The sequence below is a fragment of the Mus musculus genome, chromosome 11, assembly GCF_000001635.26.
Source record: "Mus musculus strain C57BL/6J chromosome 11, GRCm38.p6 C57BL/6J".
In the NCBI taxonomy this organism is placed as follows: domain Eukaryota; kingdom Metazoa; phylum Chordata; class Mammalia; order Rodentia; family Muridae; genus Mus; species Mus musculus.
In genome coordinates, this window is record NC_000077.6 from 84,972,229 (window position 1) to 84,989,660 (window position 17,432).

At 43.7% G+C, this 17,432-nt stretch overlaps 1 protein-coding gene across 4 annotated transcripts in view; it reads right to left on the reverse strand.

Moving 5' to 3' along the window:
• Positions 1–12,208: 12,208 nt before the first annotated feature.
• Positions 12,209–17,432, reverse strand: part of Usp32 (ubiquitin specific peptidase 32) — a 155,845-nt gene continuing 150,621 nt past the window's right edge. For 3 of the 4 annotated variants that reach the window (XM_030245970.1, XM_030245969.1, XM_011248990.1), the window contains exons 32-34: positions 16,106–16,530; positions 15,041–15,133; positions 12,209–14,355 (exon numbers count right to left, since the gene is read on the reverse strand). In XM_030245970.1, coding sequence (XP_030101830.1) covers positions 14,182–14,355; positions 15,041–15,133; positions 16,106–16,530 — 692 coding nt within the window. In that variant the 3' untranslated portion in view covers positions 12,209–14,181. The remainder of the gene's footprint in view (positions 14,356–15,040; positions 15,134–16,105; positions 16,531–17,432) is intronic. The other variant, NM_001029934.1, reaches the window with a different exon arrangement.

The window sequence follows — 17,432 nt, forward strand, 5'->3', positions numbered from 1 at the left end:
GGAGAGGCCAGGATCTCTTTCTCATCCTTTGGCCTTGGCCTGATGCCAGCCTGGCTCTGCTGGAGGACTCACAGCTATCTTCTGGCAACACCCACCATCACAACTGCCCTCCCGTGTAATAAAACTCCCAGGCAGCACCCAGCCACCCTCCTGGGTATCGTGAGGATGAGCTTGAAGCCAAGGGTTCATTTACAAGCCAAAGAGACACTTAGTTGTGTGTTCACATCACAGCCTGGAGTGCCGGATGGATGCCATGCAGTCACTAAAGGGGAACTGAGTACCTCCTGTCCAAATTCAAAGTTCTCCTTCCAGCTCTTCTCACCTGGTAATCTCCATCTCATTTACTGCCTCTGGCTATCATTATTCATTCACCCATTATCTTATGCCAGGCCCTTTCCAAGGTACTTTATATCTGTTGCCTAACTGATTCTGACAGCAACCTTTAGAGCAGAAACTACTGGAACAGCTTCCTCTCAGTGGCAGGTCTTAGCCCTTGCTTACTGCCTGTGGTGGGCACTGTGAGGGGCAGTCCCCCCTGAGGAAGGGTGGCCCCCGTTGCTGTGACAGGGCACAGATGCCTTTGGGGTGGCCAGACTCAGATGGATGCATGGCTCGATTCAAGATGATTCCAGAGGCTCATTCCAGCCCTGGAGCTCCCCATGGGGCAGTCAAGGTCACCGTTGACCCTATGTGACAATCCCGCTTCTCCCTGTTCCTAGTTCCACTTTCTTTCCCCAGAGATGGGTCCAAAGGATCCTCATTAATAAATGCCACAGCAGCTGTATGCCCAAGCACTCCCAGAACAACGTAGAACACATGGCAAGTTCTAAAAGTACAGTAGCCTGGATGAAAGCTGTGGGACGGCATAGTGACAACAGCTTAGCACCTACTCAGCTAAAAGTCGCTTACACCTCAACCCGTGTTCAATAATGGAAGCTTGAGTGCTTGTTTTCATCATCTTTTTTTTTTAATTTTTTAGATTATTTATGTGAGTACACTGTAGCTATTTTCAGACACACACCAGAAGAGATCCCATTACAGATGGTTGTGAGCCACCACGTGGTTGCTGGGAATTGAACTCAGGACCTCTGGAAGAGCAGTCAGCACTCTTAACCAACTGAGCCATCACTCCAGTCCTCTTGTTTCTTGTTTTTTTGGTTTTTTTTTTTTTTTTGGTTTTTTGAGACAGATAGCCCTGGCTGTCCTGGAACTCACTTTGTAGACCAGGCTGGCCTCGAACTCAGAAATCTGCCTGCCTCTGCCTCTCAAGTGCTGGGATCAAAGGCGTGCGCCACCACGCCCGGCTAGCCCACTTGTTTTCATCTTCAGTGAAGGCAGTTAGGTGCATAGGACACAGGGCAAACAAATAATGGAACTTTGGAACTCAAGTTTGCTCTCTAGAATATCTAGGTATGTTACTTATTTCTGTGTCCCTGTGACTGCCATACTGGACAGAAACAATATCTAAAAGAAAGACTCATTTGGCTTACAGCTGGGAGGATGTGACCCAGAGTTTCCGTCTGTAGCTCCTTCTCTGTGTGGCCATGGGTGGGACCAATTGGGAAGCAAGACCTACTTGGAACCTGGGACGGGTATTACCTTCAAAGGCTGGGCTCCAGGGGCTTCCACGAGCCATGCCCCACCTCGAAAAGGCTCCACAGCATCCTAAAAGGCACTGCAAGGCGCTGCAAGCTGGAGAGCCATCATTCAAATGTTAAGCCTGTGGGAGATGCTGCTGATCTGAGCTATAGAACACACTTTCAGAGAAAACAGGCTCTTGGAGAAGCAAAGGGGCACCTCCTTGGCTGGATAATGAGTAAGCTAGTAGCTCAGCACAGATCTACAAAGCCCACAGTCCCTGCTGGGCTGCTCCCCTCAAACTGCTGCTGGCCTGAGAGTTCCTTCTGGGAGTACCACTTAGCGAGAAAGGGGACCATAGGGACCACCAGGCCAGGACACGTTGCCCACCCAGAGCTGAATGCTCTGCTCTGTCTCAACCCTGCACAGCAGCTCAGACCCGGCAGGAGCTCCACTTTATGTTGATTTCTGTTCTCTGTTCCTCCCACCCCGAGGGAAGGATCACTCACAAGCATGCGAGTGTCACTGACTAGGTCAACACCGACCACACAGAGCAGGGCAGGCACAACAGAGCTTGCAGGATGGGTGAATGAGGGAGAACTGACAGGAGGGAACGGGATTATCAGACATCATTCTGGGGCTGGAACCAAATATTTACCTTGCTCACTGGGAAATCCTGGGATAAGCCTGGCTTTCTAAGGCCTATTTATGCTGTCTTGCCCTCAGTGGCAGACATAATCAACTGGGTCGTACTACAGTTTGAACACCTGTTTCCACACATGGTGCCTGGGCATAGGAGATGTTTGATCTTCAGTGCTTCTGCTCTCTGTGTCCTCAGGGAATCTGCTATGCGATCATTGTGCTCCGGGAGGCTTTGGTAATGTGTTCTGCTCTCTGTGTCTGGCTGCTGGTCAAAGTGGAGTTTCGATGTCCCTTAAGCTGCCCACCCACATTCTGGCATGAGTTAGGTGACAGGAGGAACTGCCCGATGTGGAATAGGATGGACTTGTATTGAGACTGCTTCCGGCTTCTCGGGACACTCCCATGAGGAAATAGGTTTGGATGTGACAAGGGTCTGAATCAAACTTCTGAACTGCAGAGGAGAGGTGTGAAGTCCTGTTTTTCTCTTGGATTCACGTTGGAGTTCTGAGGCAGATGAAACCAGCATGGGGTGCTGGAGTTTGGATAGGAGTTTGGTGTGTTCTGAAAGGGTTCACATGTGAGGCAGTAACATTAAAGGCATGGCAGAAACAGTCTGTCTCTGTGTTTAGGAGTGGGGCTACTGGGGTTAAGCAGGTATTGCTTGCTGTGCTAGCCTGACGACCCAAGTTCGATCCCCAGAACCTACATAAAGGCCTGATATGGTGGCATACATCTGTAATCCCAGTGCTCCTACAGTGAACTCAGAAGAGAAAGAATAGTATTCTGTAGGAGCAGACACACCAAGAGAGATCCTGCCTCAACAAGACAGCAGAGAGCTGACCCCTGAAACTCTATCCCCGTGCTGTGTATTCCCTCCCTCACCTACTAATAAGTTAATCAATTAAATAAGAAGTAGGACATTGGTGGGACCAGAAAGATAGTTCAGCTAGTAAAGGGATCACCATGTAGGAGGATCTGAATTCAGTCCCAGCACCCACATAAGATTGGCAGCCATGGTGATGTGTTTTTGTAATTCCACTGCTGGGAGGCAGAGACAAGAGGATCTCTGAGGGCTCACTAGCCAACCATTCTAGCCTAATTGGTGAGCTCTGGGCCAGTGGTCTCTACATAGATACATGCATGTTTATGTGCAGCCACATGCACCCTCCCAAGTTAGACAACACATTGTAAAAAGTTGGGGCTTTTGAAAGGTGATTAGTGGGAGCTGGAGAGATGGAGAGATGGCTCAGTGGTTAAGAGCATTCGGGCTGGTGAAATGGCTCAGTGGGTAAGAGCACCCGACTGCTCTTCTGACGGTCCAGAGTTCAAATCCCAGCAACCACATGGTGGCTCACAACCATCCGTAACAAGATCTGCCTCCCTCTTCTGGTGTGTCTGAAGACAGCTACAGTGTACTTATATATAATAAATAAATCTTTAAAAAAAAAAAAAGAGCATTCGCTGCTCTTCTGAAGGTCCTGAGTTCAAACTCCAGCAACCACATGGTGGCTCACAACCATCTGTAATGAGATCTGGTGCCCTCTTCTGGGGTGTAATAAATAAATAAATCTTTAAAAAAAAAAAAGAAAGAAAGAAAAGAAAGGTGATTAGGAGTAGATAAGGTTATCAGGGTGAAATCTCCCCATAACTAAATAATGAGAGATTTATAAGAGAAAAGAGAAACCAAAACCAGACCCCCCCCCATACACAGACTCAGTACCAATTCTGCCATCCCTTTAATCTATGTATGTCTATGTAATCTATGTATGTCTATGTAATCTATGTATGTCTATGTAATCTATGTATATCTATGTAATTTATGTATGTCTAGAACCAATAGTGTAAATAAACCTCTGCTTTTTAAAGCAGTTTGACTCAGGCATTTCATTACAGTAGCAAGAATCAGAAAGATACTCACAAAACAGTGATTTCATTAAGACAGTAACATGTGGGGACAGCAGCTTTGCCTTTGGGAACACTGCAATGAAGTAGGAGGTGCCCAGTCTGTGAGGTGTTGAGGGGCCAGTAATAGTGTTTTTAGTTAGGGAGCACCCTGAAGATGAAGCAGGCATGCGCAGTAGACACTACATGGCAACGGATAGAACTACTTTCAGAGTGTGTTTGAGGAGCTGGAGAGTTGGCTCAGTGGTTAAGAGCACTTGTTCTTGCAAAGGACCTAGGTTTAATTTGCAGCACCCATGTGGAGGCTCACCACCTCCTTGGGTTCCAGGTACATATGTGGTGCAGATGTGTACATGCAGGTGAAGCACTCATATACATAAAATAATAAAATTAAATATTAGAAAAAGAGTGTGTATGAGATATGTCCTGGGGGCTGCCTTCAGTGATTAGAGGGGGGTGGGAGTTTGCAGAAGGTATGGGTAGGATTCACGGTAGCGGGGATAACATCTGCAGCAGAGAGGGAGTATGACAGCAGATGCCAATGTTTGGAGTTTGGTGAGAATAGATGAGCCCAGGACCAATGCAAACGAACTGTGGATGAGATGTCTCAAGACTCTGCAGGCACAGAGCCTGTGCTGTCCTTCCAGATGGGTGCTAAGGATACTAGTCAGGCAGTGCAGCAGGCTGATTTTTAACATTTCTTCCCAAGTCACACAAGGAGTTTAGAGTTTTCTTCAAATTGATACTGGCTGGGCTGGAGAGATGGCTCAGTGGGTAAAAGCACCCGACTGCTCTTCCAAAGGTCCAGAGTTCAAATCCCAGTAACCACATGGTGGCTCACAACCATCTGTAATGAGATCTGACTCCTTTTTCTGGAGTGTCTGAAGACAGCTACAGTGTATTTACATATAATAAATATTAATATTAAAAAAAATTGATACTGGCTACTTCCCTAGACACCAAATTAGTCCTGATTGGTCATTTTCTGCTTTAAATAATAATAATAATAATTTATATTTTATGTGTGTGACTGTTTTATTAGCATGTATGAACACCATGTGTGCCAAGTGTAGTGGCACATGTGCTTGAGAGGCAAAGGGAAGCAGATCTATGTGAGTTTGAAGCCATTCTGGTCTACAGAGTAAGTTTCAGGAGAGCCATAGCTATACAGTGAAACCCTGCATGGTAGTGTGTGGTATCAGTGCTAGCCTTTTGCACACCTGATAGTGTCTTATCAGAGATTTACAGCAGTCTAAGAGGCAGCATGGGGAAGACAGGGGTTTGAGTGAACCTTAAAGGATATCAGAGTGCCTATCAAAGCGTTCCCACTGGCCCCATGCCAGCCAGGCTACCTGATGATGCTTAACCCACTGAGGACAATAGCTTCTCCTTCCTTTCCTTCCTGGCCCTCCCTGAGAAGGGAGGGAGAACAATTGAGTTGGACCCCTTGTCCCCAGAGGTTGATCCCCAGCAGCCTGGGCTTTAACACAAATACCATATGTCCATCCGGCTATCACGGCAGGCCAGCACACACCAGGCTAACTCCCCAACTGCCTGCAGATTTTTGATGCTAACTGCTGAGTTCCATAGGAAGAGCCAGAAGTGCCTCTTCTGTATGGTATTGAGCCCAATTTTAGCTTTCTCTTCTTTCCTTTTTTAAAAAAATTTTTTTTTTAAGAAGATAGGGTCTCACTTTGTAAAGTAGGCTTGCCTCAAAGAGACAGAGATCTATCTGTCTCTGCCTCCCAAGTACTGGGATTAAAGACCGGTGCTTTACCATACCTGGTGCTTCCCTTTCCCTGGTGATGATGCTAGAAATGGTAGACCTCCATCCAAAACTGACACCTCTCAGGGGACAAAGCAGATAGATGAGCACTGGCTGCTCTTACAGAGGACCTGGATGTCCTTCCTAGGAGAGGACTGACATGGTGATTCACAACCGTGTGCAACTCCAGTTCCAGGGTTGCCCTCTTCTGGCCTCTTTGAGCACTGCATGTATGCTCATACATCTGTATATATGTACATACATACATACAAACAGACAGACATACATTTGGTGAATCTGAAGAGCCCCAATAGTCACACTTTATTTTCTCTCAGCCTTTTTTTACTTTCTTAAAAATTCTTTATAAAAATCACCTCACAGATACAATGTTACAGAGAGTTACTGAAGGGTATCAATAGTAAGTTCAAAGCAATGTTTCATTTTCATTATAAGTTCAAAGCAAGTTTCACATGGCCTTGCTTTATCACAGTGCACACCTGTGGCCTCATCCTTGGACCTGACCTAGAATGAATGTTTTTCCTTGATCACAAATCTGTCCCAAGCCTATTTCTCTTAGTGCATTTATGAAAGCTCACTGTATTCCTTATTGTTAGGCCTTTACTTACTATTCTATGAGGTGGGGGCACATTATAATCTTTTTGTTGTTGTTTTATTTTGTTTTTCGAGACAGGGTTTCTCTGTGTAGCTCTGGCTGTCCTGGAACTCACTCTGTAGACCAGGCTGGCCTTGAACTCAGAAATCCACCTGCCTCTGCTTCCCAAGTGCTGGGATTAAAGGCGTGCGCCACCACGCCGGCTTCATCCTATTCTTGATTCTAACTGTACTACATCTTTCTGGCAGAACAACTAAAACCATCTCCTTAAACTTTCTTCCTAAAATTATTTGAATCAAATTAGGAATTCTATTAAGTCATTAATTCATCTAAACAGCATTAATTCATCAAAGTTCATCTTCATGTTGATCTGCAGGAAATTTACCCAATGGGGTGGACTGATGCCCAGGAATCATCAGGCTGTGTAACAGTGACAGGAAAGGCATATCAGCAGTGAGAGCAATCCTGGGGCAAAGTCTCTGGGGCTGTGCCTCTCCAGGGTGCGTCCATCACAGCCATGCCAAATGGTGGGCCATCTCCAGGAAACTCACGTGCTTGCCTTTCCTAGATGACTTCTGTCACAGGTGCTCCAGAATGCAGCTGGGAACAAGTGACTTTTACCCTAGCCAGAGTCCTTTTCTTTTCCTGGTCCCATCTCCCCCTCTACTCCCCTCTTTCTTCTTCTATCTACTTCCTGAGGTCCCTGGGCCACCTCAGGCAAGGAACAAACCTAAGATGTTAAGTGTCCCTCAGGAGCCACTGCAGACTTCCTGGATCTGAGGCCTTGTCATCTTCCAGGAACTGGGGGAGGCTTTGCTATTAGGATAGCCACTTCCTCTCCTGATGCTGCAATGCTGTATTTGCACAAGTGCAACTGACTTGTTCATTGTGTTATCACTGTACTGTGAAGTAGTCAAGGGCTTAGTGACCTTGTCAAAGAGGAAGCTACAGAAACTCATTGTAGGTCGACCATTTTCCCAGGAATGGGGTACAAAGCAGCAACTGGGTTTGATTCCATTCTGTCTCCTCCTCGAATCTTGGTTTGCATCCAGCTCAGAAACACTCTACCAGTGGGACACCAACATCTTGGGCAGGTGATTTAACCACACCTAGTCTCCAATTCATCCATAAAAAGGGATGAAGTTCACCCCTCACAGAGCTATGCATGTTGAGAGTTGTTCAGTAACCAGTGGAACACACATAGCATACGCAAACAGATCTTCTAAATAGGGCCTGGGGATGTAGTTTAGTGGGTAGAGTGCTTGCCTAGCATGCACGGAAGCCCTGAACCTTAGCACTGTACAATCCAGACATGGTGGTGTCTGCTTGGAATCCCAGCATTCTGAAGGTGGAACAGAACCAGGAGTTCAAGGCAATCCTTGGTTACATAGTTAGTTTGAATCTACCCTGGGATAAAAGTGATTTTATTTCAAAACAAAACAACGAAAACAACAAAAATAGAACAAAAACATCATTTGAGATTTAAGTGGCTTTCCAACTTTTCTTCCCATCTTAGTTGAGTTCTTTGTTGTGATAAAATGCTGACTAATTCAACGTGGGGGAAGAAAGGGCTGAGAGTGTATTTCAGCGTACACTTTACAGTCTATCGTCAAGAGAAGCCAGGGAAGGAACTCAAGCATAGCATAGATCATGCTTACTGGTTTGCTTTCTAAGACTCATACGTTTTGCTTTTTTTTCCTCACAAGACAGGGTTTCTCTGTGTAGCCCTGGCTGTCCTGGAACTCACTCTGTAGACCAGGCTGGCCTCGAACTCAGAAATCTGCCTGCCTCTGCCTCCCAAGTGCTGGGATTAAAGGTGTGCACCATCACTGCCCAGCACATTTTGATAATAACCCAGGACCATTTTCTCAAGAGTTGGCACTGCTCACAGTGGATTGGGTCCTTCTGCATTAACCAACCATTAGACATGCCTACAGGCCAGTCTGCTGGTGGCATATTCTCAATTGGGTCATCCTTTCCCCCAGATGTTTTTAGCTAGTGTTAAATGGACAAAAAACTAAGTAGCACACTTCCACCCAGGTCTAGGCTCAGGACTACCTTCAAGGCCCAAAGTTTGTTCTTTTAAAAAATGAGATGATGTTGATTTGTAATTCCAAGCTGCAGCGAGCTATGCAAACAAGGAGTGGCAGCAGGGACTTTCTCCAGCTGGCACAGTTTAAGGACACAGGTCGTGGGCTGGTTATTTACAGGTGCCCTGTCCCTAGGACAGCTGCCAGGCAGCAGGCTGCTCCAGGCACTACCTGCATCTCCACAGTAAGAGCTTTATCTGGCCTTAAGCAACAACATTGTGCTGGTTGCTAAGGATTCTGCATTGTCTCATTCAGGGATGGTTTCTCCCTGGTTGTTCTTCCTCTCTTGCCCACAACTGGAAAAGCAAAATGGCCTCTGCAAAGCCCACTGAGCCACCGAGGTGTTTCCTAGGCCTTGCTTTAGAGCTTCATAAGTCTCTTGCAGGAAGCCACTCCAACGCTGGGAGCTAGCACCTCAAAGGTTGCTGCAGTCCTGCACCCTGGGTTTCTTGCACACTTAGGGGGTGAAAGGTGCTTTAATGAATGACATTTGATCCCATGTTCAGGCAGTACCTACTTTCCACTCGGACATCAACCTGAGCAATCCCATCCTGAGCTTGCCTTAGCAATTATTATGTAGAAGAAAGGATCCAGTTCTGATGCTGTCATACTTACTCCCATCAACGTCATAATTACTCCCAAGGGGACCTGAAGTGCAGAGGGAAGTGACCTGTCCATAAGAGCATGGCCAGGAGTTCCACACCTCTGCTTTTCACAGCAATCCAGCACTGAACCTGGGGCTTCAGCAGCCTCTGAGGACAAGTATGTACCCTACTCCATTCCTTATCTCCAACAAGAAGTCTCTCCTTGCTTAATTTGCAATTTTAAGAGCTGGCACTCCCTATAGAGCCCAGGCTGTCACAGAACTTGCTATATATAGCCCAGGTTAGCCTCAATTTTGCTGGGATTACTGGCTATCCCGCCTGCCTTTTTAAGATTTACTTATTTATATATGTGACTACACTGTAGCTATCTTCAGACACACCAGAAGAGGACATTGGATCTCATTACAGATGGTTGTGAGCCACCATGTGGTTGCTGGGAACTGAACTCAGGACCTCTGGAAGACTCAGTGCTCTTAACTGCTGAACCATCTCTCTAGCCCATTGGTTTCCTTGCTTTTAATTTCTAAATGGAATTATTTTACATTAGTCTGGATTTCTGATATTTTTTTTCGAGACAGGGTTTCTCTGTATAGCCCTGGCTGTCCTGGAACTCACTTTGTAGACCAGGCTGGCCTTGAACTCAGAAATCTGCCTGCCTCTGCCTCCCAAGTGCTGGGATTAAAGGCGTGCACCACCACCGCCCGGCTAATTTCTTATTTTTTTTTTTTAAACCCACGTTCTTCTAAAACAATCAGGTGGCGTTACCCCCCCCCCCCAATAATTTTAGGTTCTATTGCTTCTCACCTCAACCATGGCCAGACCCGTTCCTCATCTGCTGACCTGATTTCTACAGGTCTGAATTTGTCTCCTGTACATCCTCCATTTGCTGGAGGCAAATGGACCTAAGGATGGCTTCTTTTAGTTGATTTGCCCTGGTCAGGTCTCTGACTACAGAGGAATGGCATTTCTGACTTTATGGTATAAACGTTAAGGAACCCACTGGTACATTATCAGGTAACACTGAGATCACTGTTTCTCAAGCTCTGCATCCTGGCTCATTCCAGGGGGCTCCTATACTCAACCTTTAAAAGTAGCTGGGCAGTGGTGAGATGGGGAGTGGGTAGAGACTGGCAAGTGGTTCAGTAAAAACCCTTGCCACCAAGCTTTAATTAAGTTCGATCCCCCTTGGACCCACAGGGCCAAAGGAAAAAAACAAATCTTGCAAACTCTACTCTGATTTTCACATGTGTACATCCTGGCCCAATAATAAATTACGTAATGTTTAAAAAGTAGTCAGAAACAACATGACAAGTCAACTACTTGCTCCAATTCAAGGAGGCTGCAAGGAAGAAAAAAAAATTAAGTAATACCACCAAGTGGTGGAGAGAGTCCTTGGAGCCAGAGGCCCTCTAAATGAGGATGCTCAGAAGGAACCAGAGCTTGCTGCACTCACTGGTTCCTCAAGGCCTTTAAAGCTGGGAATGCAGACTGGTACTTGAAAAGCTGTGCTCATTTTTAGGGCTTTTTGGGATCTACTTCCTGTTTGCTCTTTCAAGTGCAGTTGCTACTGATTCAATAGTTCACTTGTATGTTTAATATGTATGCTTATTTCTGAAGAATGCGAGCTGAGAGTCATTAAATTTTCTTAGTACCAATATAGTTAAGGCTTAAAAAACAAAAGCAAAACAACAAAAAAACCCAACCCCTCCCCCCCTGCAAAACAGGACCACACATCATGAGGACAGGCTTTTTTCACTGAGTACTTACATGAAATTTATGTATTTCACTTCCTGTAAACTTGAGTATTTATTAGATATTTGAGGTAAATATCTAATTTTTGAGGTAAATAAAATTACTGTAGGAACAAAATTACTACAGGGTAATTGACAGCTCTAGCTCTTCATTGTTAGTAAAAATGCCAAAGTGTCTTTGGAGAGTTCTTAGAAAGACAACAGTGGTGCTACAGAGAAGGCTACTGCTTGCTGCTCTTGCAGAAGACCCACCTTTGGTTCCCAGCACCCACAAGAGGTAGCTCACAACCACTGTAACTCAGCTTCAGGCATCCCATGACCTCTTCTCAACTCCATGGGTACCTACATTCAAACATGGCATATCTCATATACACACACCAGTATACATAATTAAATATAAAATAAGTTTTATGGTGCTGGAATGTTGACTCAGTGTAAAGCATTTGCTGCTGTTTTAGAGGGACTGGGGCTTGGTTTCCAGTATCTCTCAGAGGCTCATCAACCTCCACTCCAGGGAAATCAACGGCCTTTTCTGGCTCCCTTGGACAACCATACACATCTCAGACAGACACATAAACAAAACAAAACAAAGTAATTATTTGGGAGGGTTTCAAGACAGTTTTTCTGTGTAGACATGGATGCCCTAGAACTTGCTTTGTGTAGATCAAGCTGGCCTTGAATTCACAAAGATCTGCCTGCCTCTGCTTCCTCAATGCTGGGACTAAAAGCATGTGCCACCATGACCAGCATTAAAAGAAATCTTAAGAAAAAGCAACCAGGTACATTTCTAGTTTCTTAGTGCTCTAACCCCTTGTCCCTATAATTAGGTCCATTTCAAAGTATTATAGAAATGGAAGTTTCTTCATCTTATATATTTTGTTTGTTTGTTTCTTTTTTCGAGACAGGGTTTCTCTGTATAGCCCTGGCTGTCCTGGAACTCACTTTGTAGACCAGGCTGGCCTCGAACTCAGAAATTCGCCTGCCTCTGCCTCCCAAGTGCTGGGATTAAAGGCGTGAGCCACCATGCCCGGCCCCTCATCTTATATCTTGATTAGTATGAAAACCATCTCTTTCGTGAATTTTCAGTTTATACCAGCACCATACCCTGTGAATGTGAGCCAAATTTAAGTAACATTCACCCGGTCACTGCAGGTTCATCCTTCTACCTCAACAGTTTCTATCCCCTCTAAAGTGAAACATCCTCTTTGTAAATAGGACTGATATTATGCACACAGAAGAAATAAAACAGGATCACAAAGAGAAAGGCTGAAGAAACAGACTTTTTGTGTTTACTTGTACAAGGAAAAACCACATTGGACATCTGCAGTATTTAATTTGTTTGGGTAATAGTTACAGATAAACAGGTACACGCCATATACAATGACCAATACTTTTATACAGTTCATATTTCAGTACATCAACACTATCTTATTTACACTCTATGTACATTAATGTCTTCCTAAAGTCAGTGCATTGTCAACAAGTTTTATACAGAAATTTACAAGGTGAATGTCGTTAATAGTTAATTTAATAAATTTTCTGCTAGTTCTTGAATTAAAAAATTAATTACAACCAATATAACAAACACAGATCAAACAACATTAGTAGATTGTGCTACCTGTTCAACTAAAACATCTGTAAGGAAATTACTGAAAATCTACTTTCTCATGGAACTTGTCCAGGCAGGGCTGGATGACTTCATACACTGAAAACCTTGAATCTATGACATATGCATCACTCCTTTAGGCCACTCCTTCCTTGCAAGTATACTCACTCTTCTGGGAAGGGGGTCAACCTAGGCAGTTGTTTAAGACAACTGCTCCAACTGTGCCGAGAACTAGGCGGTTACTGATCTCAGCTATCACAACACGAACACTGACTACATTGGTATTTACTACCCATGACGAGGGGGTAAGAGGATCTGACAACAAACCAGAATCAATTCCCAGGGTCTTGATGAATATTTTTAATGGACCAAAAATAGGTGAAAATTTCTTTTAACTATATACTAAAACACAACACAGGGAAAAATGCTGCCAGAAATAAATAACATTTATACTTTTGTTCCAGTTTTGAATAGTTAGAAAAAAAAAAGTGAGCAAAGAAACTTCTGATGACCAGTGCAAAAAAAAAAGTTGGTAAGGAACAGACAGGCAAACAACTAGAGTTTGCTAAACCCAGAGTTTCTTAAACAATTCTTAGAAACTATTAATGTTGGATGTATTTTTGTTTTTAAATTTTACACGCTAATGGAGTTAATTTATAGCCCTTAGAGCCATTAAAGTACAAGCACAGTTGTTTGCATGTGTTCTCTCTTTTAAAGTGCAAAACGAGAAACAAAGGGGAAAACAATCCCACCACTAACAGGAAACAGTCTGGCTTCGCAGCCGCCTACCTTCCTAGAAGCTGTGTGCAACATCAGCTTGGGACCTATGGTGCAAACCCTGTGGCAGCTGCCACACCCAGCAGTGCGCCTCTACAGGAGGGCCATCTGAGCTGGACACCATGGCTGCCTTTCCTTTCTCCTGGTTCTCAGAACTGAGTGTGGGTAGAAGGCACATAGTCTTCAGAGACTCTTCGGTTCAGACTGACCGTCATATGCCTCTGCCACCAATCACTGTTTCAAACACAAAACCAACAAGAACAAAAAGCAAGAAAGACACAGAGAGATAGGGGAAATGATTCAAAAAACTGAAAACTCTTTGTGTCCATTCCATAAGAACTATCTGCATTCCTGCATGGTTTTGCTTTCTCCATTTGTAACACAACGGAATGAAACTTCAGGAAAAAGGAGGTAGCATATCATGTTGTCCCCAGACAACATTATGGTATTACGGTTTTTGTTGTTGTTTTTAACTTTGATTCCAAGGAAATCCTTAGTATCCTATTATGATTATTGGTAAACTCTATACTCACTACAAGTTTGTTCATTATTTGGAAAGCACAATTAAATTCTTAATTGGTCCCAGGTGATTGGTGCCAAACCCTCTTGTTTACAGGCTAATGGTGGGATCTGCCTGAAAGTTCTCTACCAGACAGCTTGTAAGAGACTTCAAAACAAAATTATTACTATTCTTAAAGTTGACTGCTATTTTAATTAGGACTTTATTTTGTGCTTCAGGTCACAGGATAAAATAACTACATGTAGCTTGCTTTTCAGGGATGGTTCTGCCAAATGCCAGCTACAAGGAGTCACTTCCCTTCCCAGCAGCCCAGTAGCAGCCCAAGTGTAGCTTTACTGTAGCACACAGTACTTCTTGTAGTCAGACTCAAAGTCTTCGTCCATGCTGCTCGTGTCCGCCATCTTCTTGCCGTCTGTCTTTGGCAGAAACTGTGCACAGTCTATCCCCTGCTGCTCATAGAAAAGAATGTAGGCAGAGTCGGTGTCTATCTCATCAGGGTGAAGCTCCTAAAAGGACAAGAAATGCCTTTAACAACAGGCCTGTGTGGGCTCTCAATGCTATCAGGAAGGCCAACTCTAAGTTAGTCTTGAATCAATTGTCTCACACCTGCCCTAAAAATGTATCTCATTATTTTCAACCTTTGGTTTTTTTTGAAAATATTCTAATCATAGGCTAAGGAATGCTCTAAACCTCATCAAATTATTTATTTATTTGGGAGGGGGGTGGCACTGACTTCAACATGACCTTGATTGAGCTCCTGATCCTCCTGCCTTCACTTCCATCAAAGGGGTAGCCACCACATCCAACAAACCTCATCAAATTCGAATGGTTGAAAAAAAAAATCAGCACTGCAGAGTTCTTTAGTATAAGTGCTTTCCTAACATGTGCTGCCCTGGGTTTTATGGTCAGCATGGGGAGACATACAGCCAGATGACAGGACATGACCAACTCAAACCTAAAAGATTCAATTTCTCATTATATAGCACCTTTTTTTTGTTCACTGTTCATATTTTCTGTTCATCCCTAGTTTTGCCATCACCTCTGGTTCCTTAACGCTGAACAGCATCTATGTAGAGACCTCCTTCATACAGACACTATTTCCTGCTCACTAGAAGGGCTATTATTTCAACTATGTCCCCAAATTGTTGGCATTCTGTTTCTAACTTTCATTTAAAGATTTAGAATATTTACCTTACAGCTGCTGTCATTGTAACAGTACCACTTGCAGTTTGGGTTTTTGGCATAAGTGACGTAATGGCCCCCACCCAGAATTCCTGAATGGCACTAAAGAAAGAAGAGAGTGGTGGTGTGTTAGTAATTAACAGTACTCCAGCCAAGGCACAGTGCTAAGATCTAAGCAAGATGACCACCTAGGTAGTAAGGAAAAAAATGTTTACCATCACCTAATTTTTCAAAAAATAAATTCTATTTCAAATATCTGTGTGAAATTTTCTTTTTAAAAAGACAGTTATCTTGCTATGTAGTCTAGGTTGGCCTAAACTTTTTTTTTTTTTTTTTTTTTTTTTTTAAATTTATTTATTGATTATATGTAAGTACACTGTAGCTGTCTTCAGACACTCTAGAAGAGGGAGTCAGATCTTGTTGGGGATGGTTGTAAGCCACCATGTGGTTGCTGGGATTTGAACTCTGGACCTTCGGAAGAGCAGTCGGGTGCTCTTACCCACTGAGCCATCTCGCCAGCCCTGGCCTAAACTTGAGATTTGTAAGTAGTAAGGTTAGAGGCATGTGTCACCAGGTCTGGTCCTGTAATAGTTATTTAGAAAGAAAAACATCCCTTAGTAACAAGTAACACTTAATATAGGATTATTTGAATCTCTGACTCAAATTATACTAATTACATGGCCATCTTGGTTTCTTTTCTTCCTTTTTTTTAAAAAAGATTTATTTATTTATTTATTTATTTATTTATTTATTTATTTAATGTGAGTACATTGATGTCTCTAGATACACCAGAAGAGGGTATTAGATCCCACTGCAGATGGTTGTGAGCCACCATGTGGTTGCTGGGAATTGAACTCAGGACCTCTGGAAGAACAGCCAGTGCTCTTAACTGCTGAGCCATCTCCCCAGCCCCTGTTTTTTTTTTTTTTTTCAAGAGTTTCTCAGTATATTCTTGGCTGTCCTTGAATTTAGAGATCTGACTGTCTCTGCCTCTCAAGTGCTGGGATTAAAAGCATGTGTCATCATGCCCAGCTTGAGAAATATTAGTTGAAATCTGTGTAATACATCACTTACCGAAATTGCATATAGATTATAAATAGGTTTACTGTGTGTTTCTTCTCTTTGGTCATCAGTGCTGTCTTCTTCACTATGGTTTCCAAGCTGACCATTGCTATAGCCATTGCCACATGCCTCATGCTCATAAAGAAATCCATTAGCCAAAGTGATCTCATGATCCAGAGGAGTGACCAGCTCAGGCTGGCTGCCTCCCAATACATGTCTTCGGTTCAAGGTGTCAGCCAGTTCACAGATCTGCCCAGCCCCATTCTCTTTGCTGGTATCCAAATTCTCCTTACTATTGGACAATTTATTTTTGCTGCCAATTTGAGGCAGCCGGAGCCTCCCTTTGTTCCTCCCCAAGGTCCGTGGGCTGCTGTTAGGGCTGCTATTTTTGCTGGAGGGACAGCTGGCTCCACTTTTTCTTGATGAAGAAGGTGAACCTGTGAAAGAGAGAGGGAGAATTGTTAAGTCCAAATGCCACAAGTTAAGTTTGATGCCAAATGCTAACTCTGAAGCTAGCTTCCTTAATGTACATACAAAGACAAGAATGCTGGCTGCCTACTCTTACTCCTTATTACAGAGCTTGTGATAGTTATTGTTGGCTGTAAACCTGACTACATCTGAAATGTACTAAAACTGAAGTGGACATCTATAAGGATTTTAAAAAATTACCTATATTAATTTTTTTAATCCCCACAAGACAGGGTTTCTCTGTGTAACCCTGGCTGTCCTGGAACTCACACTGTAGACAAGGCTGGTCTAAAACTTGAGATCTGCCTTCCTCTGCCTTCAGAGAGCAGAGACTAAAGACGTGCACCACCTTTAAAACTGATTTAATTTAGATCTTTTGAGGTTGGAAGATAAACCTTTAATCCAGGTTTTTAGTTTTTGTTTTTCTTTTTTGAGATAGGGTTTAGCCTATATTTATTTTAGCCTGTATATATAATTTTTAGGACTCTGTATAGTCCTGGCTGTTCTAGAACATGCTCTGTAAACCAGGATAGTCAGGAACTCTGAGATCCACCTGCCTCTCCTTCCAGAGTGACAGAATTAAAGGTGTGTGATACCAGTGCCTCAAAATCTACATCTTTTGGGGTGGCAAAATGCACTTTTAATCTGGGCTACACCTTCTGCTGATGACTTGTATAAAGGACATGGAAGGAGAGAGCTTTCATTCTTTGCCTGTTTGCTCTTGCTCATGATGGCATGTCCATTTCTTTACTGGCATTAATGCCTACTCCTTTGGGATTCTGGGGTTTACTGAAGACCAGCTGAGACACCTTGTCTCATGGACTGAACAACTACTAATTCTTGGACCTTCCATTGGTAGACAGCCATTGTT